We start from the raw sequence: 15,010 nt of genomic DNA, 5'->3' as shown, positions 1-15,010 counted from the left end.
AACTTAAAAGCAGCAACAATAGAAACAAAGCTTCCCTCTGCCAGCAGCCACCTGACAGTTTCTAGGTGGTACTTAAAAAATAAGACAAGCTGAAGAGATGCTACCAGTGGCGTGATCAGCTCAGATTTTTTCCCACTTGCAGAGGTGACATTGAGGGTCTCCATGGGTTTTGCAGCGTGACACGGCGTGTGTTTCCTCCCTGCTGCAGGCTCTCATGACTGACAGGGAGGAGTGCCTGGTGTGCTGCAGCAGGTATGGATCAGCATGTACAGCTAATTGCCAGGCACGAGAGCTCCAGAGGATTACACTGCTAATCTAGATATCGCTCCTGCCTTATCACCACCCCCTCCCTCCCTCCTGCCGCACGCCTGCACACGTACTTGGATCCTGTATGGAATAGGAATCGATAGTGCTGTGGGCCAGGGATGTGAGGAACGTGGATCCCTGAGAGCTTCCAGTGGCTGGGAGACAGCAGGTCCTTTCCAGCTGCTCCTGTAGCGATGGGGAGTCCCTGGTGGCAGACCCTCCCTCCTTGCCTGGGGTGGCGTGGGTGGCCACAGAAGGGTTAGCAGATTTTGCAGACTAATAACAAAGAGTTGTGTTCCTCATATCCCCACCCTCATTGCCATTCAGGTGCCTCCCAGTGCTCACCTCTGGGTTCACTAGAATAACTCTGGCACCACTTTTCCCCTTGAACATCTTGTTTCTGTCTTGCACACACACCTGGAGGGCTTTGGAAGGTTTAATGGTGCTGAGCTGTGATCCCTGTGGGGCAACAAGATGTTGTGGGGCAGGTGGAAATTTAACTTTTGCACTAATTCCCTGCAAAATGCAGGGTGTCTTAGCCAGAAATAGCTTCTTAGGAGTAGGGAATACATGTACTTGTTCTTCCCAAATAGTTCACACTTGATACTTGGTAAGCTTGGCTCTGTTCAGGTGGCATGAAGCAGGCAGCTGGGGACACAGGGTATCACCACAGAGTGTCTCTAAAATGTATCAGTGGGTAAAAGCTATAAGGAAATCCAAGGGAAGAAGAGATTGCTGAGTTTTGCTTGTTTTGCAGTGGCCCTGAGATGGTCCAGTTGTATTGGGTAGCCTGTCTAAGTTGTTTTACTCCTGAAGAGCCTGAAGTGTAAGGCTGCTGTGGTGCTAAGTGATTTTCACAGCATTGTTTCACCAGCTTGAGCTAGAGAGCCTCTGGCTCCCAGCCTGATGCTCCTCCTGCATCGTTTAGCAAGGAAAGGGAGTCTCAGGCAGGTTTGCTGCCTTGCCTGGGAGTAGAGAAAACATTGGTAGAGCTCTGCTTTGTGTTGGCTCATAAAAGCTGTCATAGCCTACCCCTTGGAGGTGTCTGGGGTTTTGGAGAACCAAGGATGAACCAGAGCCAGCCTGGGGAAAAGAGAGACACCTGGATCATCCTTGTGTGCGTGGGCAGAGTTCAGCATGGCACTGGGAGCTGCTGGAAGCCTGGAGCCTGTCCTGGGGCTGGGAGAAAAGTGTGTTGAGGTGTGCAGCAAGTTCACATCTGGGAACTCCAGTCTCTGCTCCCTGCCTGCTCTCTGGGAGACTGTAAGCCAGTTCCTTGTCCTGAAATCAGCTGTAATTAGCTCACTGAGTTCTCGTTGATTGTGTGCTCCTGAGGTGTGTGCATTTGAGGTGGGTTTGATGGAGCTGGGTGTGCAGGCTTCCTGAGGAGGGCTGCCCTGGCCAGTGGGCAGCAGCTCTGAGCCCTGGTCCAGGCAGCTGGGCCCTGGGACTCTCCCTGGCTGGGTCCCTGACACCCTCTAGTGGAAATAATTATATTTAATATTTCAGGAGCTTTCAAAACCTGGTGGTGGTTGTGAGCACCCTGTGCTCAGCAGCCCATCCAGTGCTCTCTGCAGTGACCTGTGGCTTGGGGATTCACAGGAGGTGCTGTATTCCTTGCTCTTAAGCGATGTAAGTACAAGCTCAAAGCTGTCAGCTGTGACTGGCTCAGGGATGATAGCACAGTAGGTTTGTGCCCAGGAATTGCTTTTCAATCATTCCTCTCCTTGTCCAGCTGCTTGCTGCCAAACCTAACCTTGATGCTGGTGAGAAGGCAGTTCTACTGATGCTTGCAGAGGGTCATGACAGCTGCAGGGATAGACCTGTGTTTGGGGACAAGGAGGAAGCAAGGCTGGGTGCAGGGGGAAGTGCAAAAAAAGCTGCCTGGATGGCACATTGAGAAGAGAAACAGGCAGGAGCTGGGTGAGAAAGAAAGAGCAAACTAATGTGTCCTGCAGCATCCCACTTGGCTCTGAGTCAGGTGTGGCTCTGCTCCCTTTCCTGCAGGGATGTGACTCTCATCTAAGCTTGTCCTTGCTTTCAAGTGAGGCTCAGCTTGCAGAGTGTCCCCAGAAGTCCTGGTGCTTCCCGCGGCAGGTGGCTGCAGGATGAGTGTGGGCGGGCTGGCAGCAGAGCCAGGGCTCCCAGGTGAGCACTCTGCAAAGCCTCACTCATATCCTGATATGCAAACTGATGTCTGTGAAGCCTGAGCAGGGTGACTGCCTTGGGAGGAACTTCTCTTCTGAGAATGCACATCCTGCATGCCCTGTCCTGCCCTGGTGAGCAGCTTGGCGGTGTTCCCTGCTTCCCTTTTTCTCTGTGACTTCAGCCTGGCGGGCTAAGCCATTCCTGCAGCTCTCCTGTTACACCGAGTCACAGAATGGCTGAGATTGGAAGGGACCCCTGAAAGTTACCTAGTCCAATCTCCCTGCTTGAGCAGGATCCTCCCAAAGCTCATTACTCAGGATTGTGTCCAGAAGGCTTTTGAGTATCTCCAGAGAAGGATCCTCCACAGCCTCTCTGGGCAGCTTGTTTCAGTGCTCTTGTCATCCTCACAGAAAAGTTTTTCCTCAAGATTCTCTTCAGCACCACCTGGCTGCACCCTCTTGACACCTGCCTTTTCAGACACTTGCATGTATTGATGAGGTCCCCTCTCAGTCACCCTCTGTTGGTGCAGGCCAGTGGGGTCTGTGCACTGGGAATAGCATTTTCTGTTCTCCTGCCAACTTCCCCCCTCACTGCACACAGTACCTGAGGCACGTCTTGCAGTGTAAATAAAACAGCTGTTTGTGCATCGCTGGCCAAGCATGAGAGTGATGGTGTGAAGCACAGAGCCTCCCTGCTGTCCCAGCCACCTCTGGGCTTGTTCCTCCCTGATCATCTGCTCCTTGAAAAACTGGGCTTTCATTTATCAAACAGGTCTCAAGTCCTCCTGGTTGGGAAGGTGGCACTGAGTGAATATATGTCCCTGCCATGCTGACATAAGACAACAGCCTGAAGGCTGTGTGCAGCCCAAAAGGTCTTACCAGTTCCTCTAACCAGGAGGATCTTAGTTGGCTTTTTTAAGTAAAGTAGCAGGAGGAATGCAGCACAGTGTGTCAGGTGTTACCACAGTTAAATTACTGCGCTAACCACATGCCGACACCTCCTGATTTTTCTCCAGGAGTGCACTTTGCAAAAACTTGCCTATGTGGGATACAGGATGCTAGCCCTCCAGCTGGGTTATGACCTGGAAATACAAAGTCATGGCTCCAGGTGGCAAAATGATGTCTGTGCCAGCCTTCAACCTGCCCAGGGAATGGTGTGGCAAGTGTTTGCCTGAGACCCAGCCTTCAGACAGGCTTCCCAGCATTACACCTTGGAAGTGGGCAGCTCCACGTCTGGCAAGCCAGGTGCCTGTCCCCTCTTGGAGTGTGACCTTGGCTTGTCCTGCAAAGCCAGACAGGCTCCTGGGGTCAGCAGCTCCCTGTGCTTACCCAGAGAGCAGCTGTGCTGCGGAGCAGGGCTGGGGGGCACACAGGGCTCTCAGATGTGGGGAGAGAGGACAGGCACATTTCCTTCACAGGTACCTGCTTTCACCCCATAAAATGTGAGGCTCTGCATTCACAGTATCTCTGCCGGAAAGTCACTCCAGCAAGACGATCAGGCTTAATGTATTTAAATAACATAAGAGAAGTTGTAAGAGCCCATGGCTGGAGGGCAAAGAGAAAGGAGCTGTGGATCAGTGTGAGAATTACTCAGTAAGGTTTGAAATTTAAAGTTTAAAGCTTGTTGTGCAGGCAGCATGAACTGGCAAGGTTAGTTTCTGCTGTCACCAGTGTTTGGGAGTCAGGGCTAAGGGGAAAGGTGAGGTAAGAAGGATCCTGGCCAGAAACTATTGCCAGTGAGCAGGGGATGGGGGTTCCAGTGAGAGAGATGAGGAGAAGGGAGGCAGTAGAAGATGTGGTGGTCACAAGGACAGAGACAATGACCTGCAATGTAAGCAGCCTTACAAGGTGCTTTTCCTGTCAGGCAGTAACCTGGGTGGTGAATGTGTGGTAAAAGAAAATGCTCCCACCCATACTGGATGTGGGAAGATTTCCCTCTCATTCACTCCCAACTTGCTCCTTTTTTGATTTGCCCTCTTCTGATTTTGACTTTTCTGATGTAAATAATCCCAGTGGTTGATTTCACTGCATCTCATTGCTCTCTGTAACAGTGCCTGAATGAAACAGATGCAGCTTCTGGCAGCTCATCTAATTTTGTCAAACCATCCAGTGCTGTCAATGAAACCAAACTGAGAGATGTTAATTATATTCCACTGGTATGTGGCAAAACCGTGGGCATTAACAGGCTCACTAACACTGCCTTGTCTGCAGAGCTGGGGAGAAGGTTTACATTCTTGTGTCTTGAGACAGCAAAGTCTAGAAAGGCTTTCTTTATTAAAAAGTCTTATCTTCTGGTGGTAGAACCTCTTGCTAAATCCAAGCAAGGTTGGGGGGACTGCAGTTTTGGGTTTTCATCCTGATTTTAGCAGCTATACTTCCTTTCTTTTAGTTAATCAACCAGAAAGGCAGCAGTTTTACTGCCAAGTGCCTTGGCGTGTGCTGGGAGTGAGCGCTGGTGAGGATGCAATTGTACTGCTGCCCTTAGAGGAGCCAGTTCCCTCTGAATGCAGAAACCCCTTCCTTTGGCCTGAGGGGGTCATTAGAAGATGAAACGATATAAACAAAGGAGAAGGGAATTGGCTCTCCTGACTTTTTTATGAGGGAAGATTAAAGGAACTGAATATGTTTGGCTTGGCCCCAGCAGTGACTGAGGAGGGGTGAGGACCATGCCAGGGCTAAGGAGTGGCTGAAGGATGCGGGCAAGAGGGAGGTCACGGAAGATGCTGGGGGGCACATGATGGAGGAGAGGCTCCTCATGACAAAACCTTGATGGAAAATGGATACATTAAACTGTGCTGCTCTGCAGCATGACGGAAAACCTTGTTCAGTTGCTGGGGCCCACTGAGCAAAAATTTAGGCACCACACTTGGAGTTTGTGCTGCAGGTCATGGTCTTTCCCAGCCAAGGGTTTTGGGGACAAGTCTCCTCATCTTAGGGGCTAAATGTGAGTTAACACAGCCTCACTAATACTTAATGTTTAATTGCAACTGTAAAAAGACACTTCTCCCCCAGCTCTCTTTTAAGAGAGCTTCACACTCAGCATTTTGGCATTGCTAACTCTGGGCTGTTTCTGTCCTGCTCTGCTGCAGTGATCCCGGACTCGCTGCGGGTGACAGCGGTCCCGCAGACGCTGAACAAGGTGGAGCACGACTCCCTGGAGCTGAAGTGCGAGGTGTCCAAGAGCACAGCCCAGCACAGCCACGTCTCCATCGCCTGGTACCGGCAGCGAGGCAGCGAGGCGCCCGTCGAGATCATCTCCCTCAGCCGCGACTTCGTCCTGCGCGCCGGCAGCGCCTACGCCCAGCGACAGGCCACAGGGGACGTGCGCCTGGACAAAGTTGGGGAGACCACCTCCAAGCTCACCATCTACAACCTCCACCCGTCAGACCAGGGCGAGTTTTACTGCGAGGCAGCAGAGTGGATCCAGGACCCGGACGATTCTTGGTATGCCATGACCCGCAAGCGCTCCCAGGGCGCCGTCGTCAACGTGCAAGCCACTGGTCAGTGTCCCCTCTGCCTTTTCTCCCTTGGCTGGGCAGCGGGAGGAGATGGGAAGTGGGGCTGTGCCTTGTTAGGTGGCTGGGGTTTGGCTCCCTGCTTTGCCATCTGTCTCACTTGGGGGCCTGAGACACGGCAAAGGAGGGCACTGCCTGCAGCCAAGGGAAGTGTCAGCAAAGGGCAGCAAGGGAGCTTGGGTGGCAGGCCCTGTCTCTTGATGTGGTCAGGGATCTGGGGCTGGAACAGAAGCTAAAACATACATCTTAAGCACTTGGTGCTAGCACAGACAATGAGGATTTTGGTAAGAGTGATACAGCAGGGAATAGAACTGAAAACTTCAGCAAGCGCTTTTGCATTGCACGAGGTCCATTTACAAGTCAAAATTCTTCTCCTAGCCCCCAGCACAGGCTCCTGCTAAGGATATAAAAACCAGATGAGCTCTTGATATCCCCAAAGGTTCTGCCTCTTGACTCTGCCTAAGCAGGGAGAGTAGGACTAGGCTCCAGGTCATATTTCACAGTGGTACTGCATGCTGGTGTCACATTGGAGCTGCTAGCTGGAGGAAGGGGATGTGACTGGGGAAGCCTTTGCTAGCTCTGTGCTTGATGGGCAAGAAGGTGCTTCTCTGGCAGCACAGCCCATCTGATCTCCCACAGCAAAAGCAAGTCCCTAACCTTTACACCTCTGGATGTGCTTGTCTGAGGGATATTGGCTATGCAGGGAGCAGCAAGGTGTGAGCACTGAGGTGTTGTGAACATGAGGTGTGCTGGCTCTCCTGGTGGGCTTTGCCATCCTGACACGGGTCGGTCTGTGTGTCCCCAGACAAGGAGTTCAGTGTCCGGCTGGAGACGGAGAAGCGGATGTACATCGTGGGGGAGCCGGTGGAGTTCCGGTGCATCCTGGAGGCGCAGAACGTCCCCGACCGCTACTTCTCCATCTCCTGGGCCTTCAACAGCTCCCTCATCGCCAGCCTGGGACCCAACGCTGTGCCGGTGCTCAACAATGAGTTTGCCCAGCGCGAGGCCCTGGGCCAGCTCAAGGTGGCCAAAGAAAGCGACAACGTTTTTGTGCTGAAGATCTACCGCCTGCGCCTGGAGGACAGCGGCAAGTACAACTGCCGGGTGACCGAGAGGGAGAAAACCGTCACGGGAGACTTCATCGACAAGGAGAGCAAGCGGCCAAAGAACATCCCCATCACTGTCATGCCTCTCAGTAAGTAGGGGTGTGCCCATCCCCTCCTGGGGGCATTGCTGTGCTGGGCAGGTAGCTGGGAAAGATGTGATGTGCCCAGACAGCAGCAGTACGAGAGAGGGAGGGTAAGAGTTCACCTGCTGTTTGGGCTTGGAATCCCAGCTGGCAAGATGTATTTTTGTTGTTGGGAAGAGGGTGAAAAGGAGGGATGTGTGTCAGATTCATGGGTGGGGAGTCATCTCCCCACCTTGGTAATGACACCAAGCTGGCAGTTCCGTTCTTGAGCTGAAGGTATGTGTGACAGCCTCTGACTTGCTCCTCACATCTCTCTCCTGGCCTTGCTCTGCAGGCAGCTGGGTGCCCTGTAAAGTGCTCAGCTTGGCCTTGGTTTATGCTAGGTTCCTGCAGGCTATTATGTGATGGTGATTCAGCTGTCTTGCAAGACAGCTGTACTGAAAGAAACCAGGTGTGCTCCTTGAGCTCCAGTGTTCTTCAGCATGGAGCTCTGTCCTGGTCACTGTGTGTCAGCCAGCTCTGGTGAAAACAGCTGGAGACTTGCCTTGAATGTCTTTTATATTGGTCAGATAAACATGGTAAATACAGAAATAACAGGTTGAGAGGAGAGATTCCACTGACTCATTCCTTGTTTTGCTCTCTGAAACTCTGGTAGCCATGGCATGGTGAACCATGCATGGGTTGCCCAGCTGCGAGAGGATTTTGTGCTATATTGGCCTCCTGTATACTAGATTTGTAGGGAAATGCGGTCCTTTCCTCTAGCTTTTTTTTTCCGTCCTCATTTCTCCAAAAGAAATTCTATTTCTTTTCTCTCCTACCAATATTTGGTCTCATTTGTTTGGCTTTGAAAATCACTCTAGCTAGAAATCTTGCATTGGACAAATGTTGAAAATGTATTGTTTCTAGACCCAGGCAACTTTCAGACAGATTTGATTCTTGCCTTTGATAAATCACCAGCTGTAGGAACAAATGTGATGATTTTAAGGGTGCTAGGTGTCCTTAACTCTGATGGAAGGCAGCAGGAGTTACCAGCACTCAGTATCTCTGAAAAACCAGCCACAAAGCCTTACACCTCTGGGAAGCTCAAGATAACAGATTTTTTTTTTTGAACGTTACCAAACAGTGATAGCTACCTATAGTGTCACTAGCAGCGGGAATTTGGGAGAGCTTCTCCCAAAAGGTGTTGGTAGGAGTGGATGTGGCAAGATGGTGATCAGGATGACGTGAATTGAAAATTCCACAGGGAGCTGGAAGCTATTTTTTGTTTGGCAGAGCCAGTTGCACACAGTGCATACTGTAGCAACAGAAATTCCCTCAAGTTTTGCCAAGATCCCATCCCGGACCTGTGACCAGAAGACACGGCAATGTCTCCTGAGCCGTAGGCAGAGATTTCTCCCAGCTTTGGTCTACACCTGCCTGGAGTGTGCAAGTCACCAGGAGCAGCTCGCTGCCCACCAGCTGTTTTTGGATGTGGTCACGCATGAGGTTAAGACGTGCCTGGACCCAAATGCGTGGGCAGTTTCCTGCACCTGGTGGAAAGCGTCTCTGGCCGGCAGCGTCCTTCTTGCAGCCCGAGCAGTGGCGAGTGTGTATCATCTCCCCTGTGTGTGTGCGTTTCTCTCCTTAGAGACCAGCATCTCCTTGGAGATAATCAACAACGCCAGCAGTGTCTTGGAGGGAGAGAGCCTGCGCTTTGGCTGCAACGTGCGCTCGGGCCTGGGGCCCCAGAGCCGCCTCTCGGTCAGCTGGCAGCTGCTGGACAAGCTGAACCGGCGCAGCGAAATCGTGCGTCTGGACCGGGAGGGCACCCTGCACCCCGGCCCCGCCTACGCGGAGCGCAGCAGCTACGGGGGCATCCAGGTGGAGCAGGTCCGGCCCGGCTCCTTCACCCTGGAGATCTTCAACAGCGTCAAGGCCGACGAGGGCCACTATGAGTGCCGGGTGGCCGAGTGGACACGGACACTGGATGGGGAGTGGCAGATGGTTGGGGAGCGGCACACAAGCACCCTGGTGTCCATCACTGCTCTGGGTGAGTACTTGAGGCATGGGGGGCCCTGGGGCCACGGTCCCCCAAGTGCCTGGCCGTCCCGCAGAAGGTCACCTGCAAATCTCTGAGGCTGTTCTCAGCGCTCCTGCCTTTGCTTGCCAGCAAAATGGAGGCACCCCCAGCAGCCTGCCCACGGCTCCTCGTGGGCTGGTGCAAAATGCCTGCGTACGCCGTTGTGCGTGGAGGCAAAGTGTGAGGGGTGGCTGTGGCAGGAGCAAAGCAGGGAGTGGCTGAGGAGAGGGATAGGGCTTCCAGTGCCCTTCAGAGGAGAGAGGCTGCCAGTCCCGTGGTGCGTCCTGCCGGTACTGGAGCTGGGTTTTGGTCAGTGCAGCGATGATGCTCCATTGGCACCCATGGACATCGAAGCCTCCTTGCCTGCCCTGGGTAAGCGCTACCTCTGCCCACACCAGGTCAGGAGTGCAAAATGCTGAGCATCTGTTGGCCCAAAAAGCAGAAATGGTGAGCATCTCTGACAGAAAGCATAAGTCAGGAATGGTCTTCGCTGCCCCTGCAGGGAGGCACTGAACTGCTGGCCCAGAAGCACCATGTTGTCCATGACCAAAGTAAACCAGTACCTGGGATCATTGCAGCTGGTACTCTGCTCTGCCAAGGGGCTCCTCTGTTCAAACACAGCAAAACCAGTTCAGGAGAGGGCAGGTAGGGAGTTTGACATTTTGCATGGATTGTGAGTTACTTTGGTTCTCTTGGACTGGTTCCACAAGTGATCTGCAGAAGGCTGAAGAAGGGATGACTGATTCTATGAGGCCACTGATTTTTGGAATGCCAAGGCTAAGGCAATCAGGGAGCTCTATTGAAAGGCTGAGATAGGAATTTTGGCAGGAGGGTGGGGATTGTGTGGCTTTTATTGGTACTCTGAAGTATTAATCTTAAGCTTTGACAAGATGTGTGTGAGACCAGACTTGAAAGTCATATTATATTCTGATGAAAATCTTGCTTTTTTCTTCCTTTCCTGTCCTTTACTTTTGACCTCATTTCAGAGGCTGTTTTGTCTGGAGTTAGAAATCTTTTCTGTAAAGCTTCCAAAAGCAGGTAGGGATGTTCTTTTGTAAAGAACTAAAGGGAGATTCTCATCTAGTTTCAATAGTGTCTTCCTCATTAGGTCAGCAGCATTTGGCCTGCTACAAGTCCCAAGTATCAGCCCTTCCCTTTACTCTGCCACTTGTAAAAGTCTTGAGATTAAGCACTGAGATTTTAAAATGTGTCACCTTTACTCTTGTTAAAATTTAAGATGCTCAGAAGTGCACAGCAGTTCCAGATGGAAAGGTTGTCCCTCCTCCTCCGCTCTTCAATCACCGGCTGTTGAGCATGTTCTGTCTAGTCCTAAGAAATCCCCAGGTCTCTTTAACTAGCAAAGCTGAAGTACCTCATAAACATATCGTGGAGAAACTATTGAGTATTGTTTTGCTGCTGGATCTGGTATTTTTTTGTTAGGTTAATGTTTTTGAAATGTCCTGAGAAACTCAAATTCAGGGTGCTAAGAAAGAGCAAGAGAAGTTTATGGCTTCAGAAAATGCTGTTTTAAAAAAAATGCAGCAAATTTAGTGACATTCACGTTTCAAGTTAAGGTCTTATTGTTTGCCAGCCTGCCAGGGTAAGAAACTCCTTAGCTGATGATGTTCAAACCCATAAATCTAACCACAGGGTGCTTCAGAAGCAACAGCCAGAAGAGAGAGATGTGCTGTCAGAAGAGACCAGATGTTCCTGAACTTCTGAGGCTCTTGAGTGCATGGCATGGACTTAAGTCCCTGTCTTGCCAAGGAAGGAGGGGGTGAGGGAGTGCTTGTGTATTTTTGTAGGGAGGTTTTACAGAAAATCAGTCCATTTTTATGCTTTTTGTACCAAGTCCCAAAAGAAGAAGGGCTTTTGTTTGTTAACCTAAGGTCCATGACCATGTTGACAGAGTTGAAGACCTGGAAAACACTCCAGGCTTCTGCATGACTTCATGAAGTGTCCTTCCCCAGGCCAATTGGAGAGTAAACTTGATGAAGTCAGCTGGTCTTGGTGAAATTAAGTTTGTTTTCTAGGGCCTTCTCTGGCCCAGGGTTTCTCTGGGCTGGGCCTGGTAACACAGTTACTGGGGCAGGAGGGCTGCTGCAGGGTCTGGAGGTGAGGGCCTGTGTGGGGCTGAGATGCAGCGGCTCTGCAGGGGAGGCAGCCTGGGTCTCACACTGCCCTCCTGGGCATTCACTGAACATGCTGTGAGAGGCTTTAATCCTGAAGATTGACCTGTTTTCTCAGGAATTGCACGTCCTGGAGCTCTGGCACGGTGACGCCGTGGGGTTGCAGAGGCCACACTTGCTGGAAGTGTGTGGATTTGGTGGGCTCCATGCTGTGCCCGGTCTGCCTGCAGCCAGCAGGGAGCTCCTGGCTCATCTTTTCGAGCCAGTGGCACACTGAAGCCCCATGCTGATCCAGAAGATGTTCCTTTTTTGACTGGGCACTGTCTGGGGTCTCCTCAAGCAGTGGCAGCTCTGCTGAGAGCTGGGGTGCTCAGCGCTGCAGGGAGAGGGAGAACTGTCAGCCCACGTGGGGTGCCCCATGGAGCCTCTGAGGAGGGGAGCATTTCTGGCAGAAGAAAACAAGTCCCCTGCTAAGTCTGCTGGCAGAAGTGATTGGAAGAGAAGAAAGTGTTTCTCTCTGCAGCTTGGAGCAAATGAGCAATGGAAATACTCTGAATATATAAGCCTGACTGGCTTACAGTTGACTGACTGGAATATGTTATCTTTTAATTACTAATAGACCGCTGACTTCAACTCTTCTAGCCGGAGTGCTGGGGGTAGACAATTGCAGAGTGGCAGACATGCCAGAATAACTCTGTAAAGCTGTCCTGGGGTTGATCTGGAAGAGAACAAAAGCTGTGTTGTGTGAAGAGGAGGAACAACCAGCTTCTCTTTCAGTTTGCCTCCATCCTGGGGTTTTGTAACCATTGCCACCTCTATGATGCATGTTTTGAAGGCTGGTACTTCTTGCTTTTCTCATTCTTCCTCCAGCTGCAGCAACCAGATGCAGACTGGTTGGGGGCTGGGGGACAGGGTGGGACCTCCTGCCCAGGAGGTGGATGTGAATCTCATGGAGCTGATGCTGAGTAGCTGCTCTGCCAGGTGCTGCTCCCTTGCTGTTGTGCTGCTGCATTTCCATACGGGGTTTTGGCAGCCTGCAGGGGCTGTCTGCACACCCTCTGTATTTCTGGGCAGAACTCAAGGGCAGTCCTGCTGTGGCTGCAGCCCATGCTCACTCACACAGCCGCTGCTGCTCAGGCAGTCACCGCTTGTGTGTTTTTGTCTCTGCTTTTCACCTCACTTGGCCACAGCAAATGAGAAGCTGACACAGCTCGGGTGGCTGATCACACCTCTGGATGTCCACACTCCGGCTTTTGCATGCTGACAGCAGGGTCTCCTTAGGCAGGTGTCTCCAAGCCCTCTCCTCTCTCCCCACAGAGGCCGGGTTTGCCGTCACAGCCATCTCCCGCACGCCGGGGGTGACCTACAACGAGTCCTTCGACCTGCAGTGCATCATCAAGCCCCACTACCCGTCGTGGGTGCCGGTGTCGGTGACGTGGCGCTTCCAGCCGGCGGGCAGCACCGAGTTCCACGACCTGGTCACCTTCACGCGCGACGGCGGGGTCCAGTGGGGCGACCGGGCCGCGGGGTTCCGCACCCGCACCGCCATCGAGAAGGCCGAGTCCAGCAACAACGTGCGCCTGAGCATCAGCAGGGCCAGCGACACCGAGGCCGGCAAGTACCAGTGCGTGGCTGAGCTGTGGAGGAAGAACTACAACAGCAGCTGGACCAGGCTGGCGGACAGGACCTCCAACCTGCTGGAAATCAGGGTCCTGCGGCCAGGTGAGTGCCAAGGGTGTGTGGAGGGGGTCGGGGGGATGTGCTGGTGCTGTAGAGTTGGAGTCCCCTGAGTTAAGACTGCTCTTCTGGCAGTGACTGATGTTTCTCACTTGTAGCTGGCTCAGCTCTTCGACTGTCATTATGTTGGAGCTCCTTTATCCACCTCTGGGGAAGTGGGTCCTCTCTTTGCCCTCTTGTATGCTATTCCTGGGGTTTTCTTCTGGGAGGTGAGGTGGCTGAGCTCAGTCCAGTCTCTGGAGTGTTCCTGTGAGACAGAGATGGTTTCCAGGGTTGCTACCTCCATTTATCAGGGCAGACTCTGAAAAAAGAGGAGAAGAACGGGGCAAACAGGATCAAAGAGAGAGATGTGCTCCCACCAAAGCTGCACGTGCACCATACACAGGGGGCTGCAGCTCTGGTCTAATAACTGGGTGCATTTCTCATTCTGCTGGAGGCACCTTCAAAAACAGATGGTGATCAAAGAGCCTGATTTTCATCCTCACCAGAAATTGAGCCCTTTTAGCTGAAAGTCTCGACAGCCACAGGTGCCCACACTGAGTGTGCAACAGATAAGCAACAGGCACCTGTTGTGTGGCAGGGGCAGTCAGAAAACCCACAAGGTTCTGTCTCTGCAGCCTCTGGAGAGAGTGAGGGGCCTTCTATAGGCCTTGTCACTGATATTTTGTTGGTGTCCCTGTTGTGCATGAAAATGCAAAGACACATGGCCACGGTAGCTGTGAGCTGTTGCTGAGCTGAATGGTGTATTGCTGTCTTGGCCTTAGGAATGGAGTTGGTGTTTGGAGTTTTAACACCTTCAGAAGTACTGGCTGAGGTCCTTGCTGCATGTTAGTCCTCCTTTCGTGTTCCTGTGCAGAAGGACTGCTCCCTAGGTTCGCTCCTGATTGGGTTTTGTGTTTTTCCCGTCATTATCCCTCTTTATACTCCCCCCACCTTCCCCAACCCTGTCTTAAGACAACTCAGGGGATGCTGTGAGCTCCAGCCACCTCATGAGCTCTCCATTTTTCTTCCCTCTCTCTCCCTTGCCCTCATCTCCAGGTTAATCTTCTCCATTTATCTTGATTATGCTGCCTTGTAATACATGTTTTACTGCTTGCAAGGTCGAGTTGGTGATGTTCATCATTTTAGCTTACTTCCCTAGGAAACAGTGTTGAATGGATGTGGTCCCTGGAGTAACATGCTTCTTCACAGGTCTCTGCATGCCTATCTGTGTGTGAGACAGAGAGGGAAAGAGAAATCTTTGGTAGCAGCTTCCAGCGTGTCACAGCTCGGGGTGGCAGGCAGCTCAGTTAAACCATGCTCTGGCAGCCTGTTGTTCTTTGCTGGAGCAGTAACCCTCAAGTGATGCCTTAACAGAACAAGTTGTCCAGGTCTCCATGGTTTTTACCTCTCCCTGACTCCCAGCTGCTCAGCAAATGACTACAAAATAAATCTTAGCTGTCAGTTCAATGAGCCCTGCATAATGTTTGAGGCTTTATGGCTCACAAGCGGGGATGAAAGAGAAGAGGGACTCCTCAGAGCTCTCCCAGCACCATGGATGCACCCTCTCTGTGTTTTTTTACTGTGTCCCAGGCAGCCCCTGGGGGCAGGTGGTTGATGTTCTCCATGAATTAAAAGTTGGCAGTCAGACTAGGGAGTTCTCTGGTTTTGCAGGTGGCAGAAGGTTGTATTGTGTCACTGCTGGGTCTTTGGCTCGATGATCTCCAGAGAGGATCCAGGATGATATGGGAGACTCCTTCCCCAGAGACTTCTGAACGAATGTCCTAGAGCCCTCCCAATCAAACCTGTGCTGATGAAGTGGATGCTGGTTTTCAGATAAATATCCAGGGCTTCTCCAAAAAGGGTAATTCAGGACCCCCAAATGACTAAACAGCTGAGAGCACTGTCTGTCTACCTCTGTTCTACAATAGTCACCTTAATCTGAGATG

At 51.9% G+C, this 15,010-nt stretch overlaps 1 protein-coding gene across 2 annotated transcripts in view; it reads left to right on the top strand.

Moving 5' to 3' along the window:
- IGSF3 (immunoglobulin superfamily member 3) overlaps nucleotides 1-15,010 on the top strand; it is a 93,390-nt gene that overhangs the window by 55,054 nt on the left and 23,326 nt on the right. The window contains exons 3-6 of one of the 2 annotated variants that reach the window (XM_015639754.3): nucleotides 5,543-5,953; nucleotides 6,774-7,163; nucleotides 8,785-9,186; nucleotides 12,663-13,067. In XM_015639754.3, coding sequence (XP_015495240.1) covers nucleotides 5,543-5,953; nucleotides 6,774-7,163; nucleotides 8,785-9,186; nucleotides 12,663-13,067 — 1,608 coding nt within the window. The remainder of the gene's footprint in view (nucleotides 1-5,542; nucleotides 5,954-6,773; nucleotides 7,164-8,784; nucleotides 9,187-12,662; nucleotides 13,068-15,010) is intronic. The other variant, XM_015639768.3, reaches the window with a different exon arrangement.

Source organism: Parus major, chromosome 1, assembly GCF_001522545.3.
Source record: "Parus major isolate Abel chromosome 1, Parus_major1.1, whole genome shotgun sequence".
NCBI classification, from domain to species: domain Eukaryota; kingdom Metazoa; phylum Chordata; class Aves; order Passeriformes; family Paridae; genus Parus; species Parus major.
Note: the sequence above shows the minus strand (reverse complement) of the source record. Positions and strands in the feature narration are given on the sequence as shown.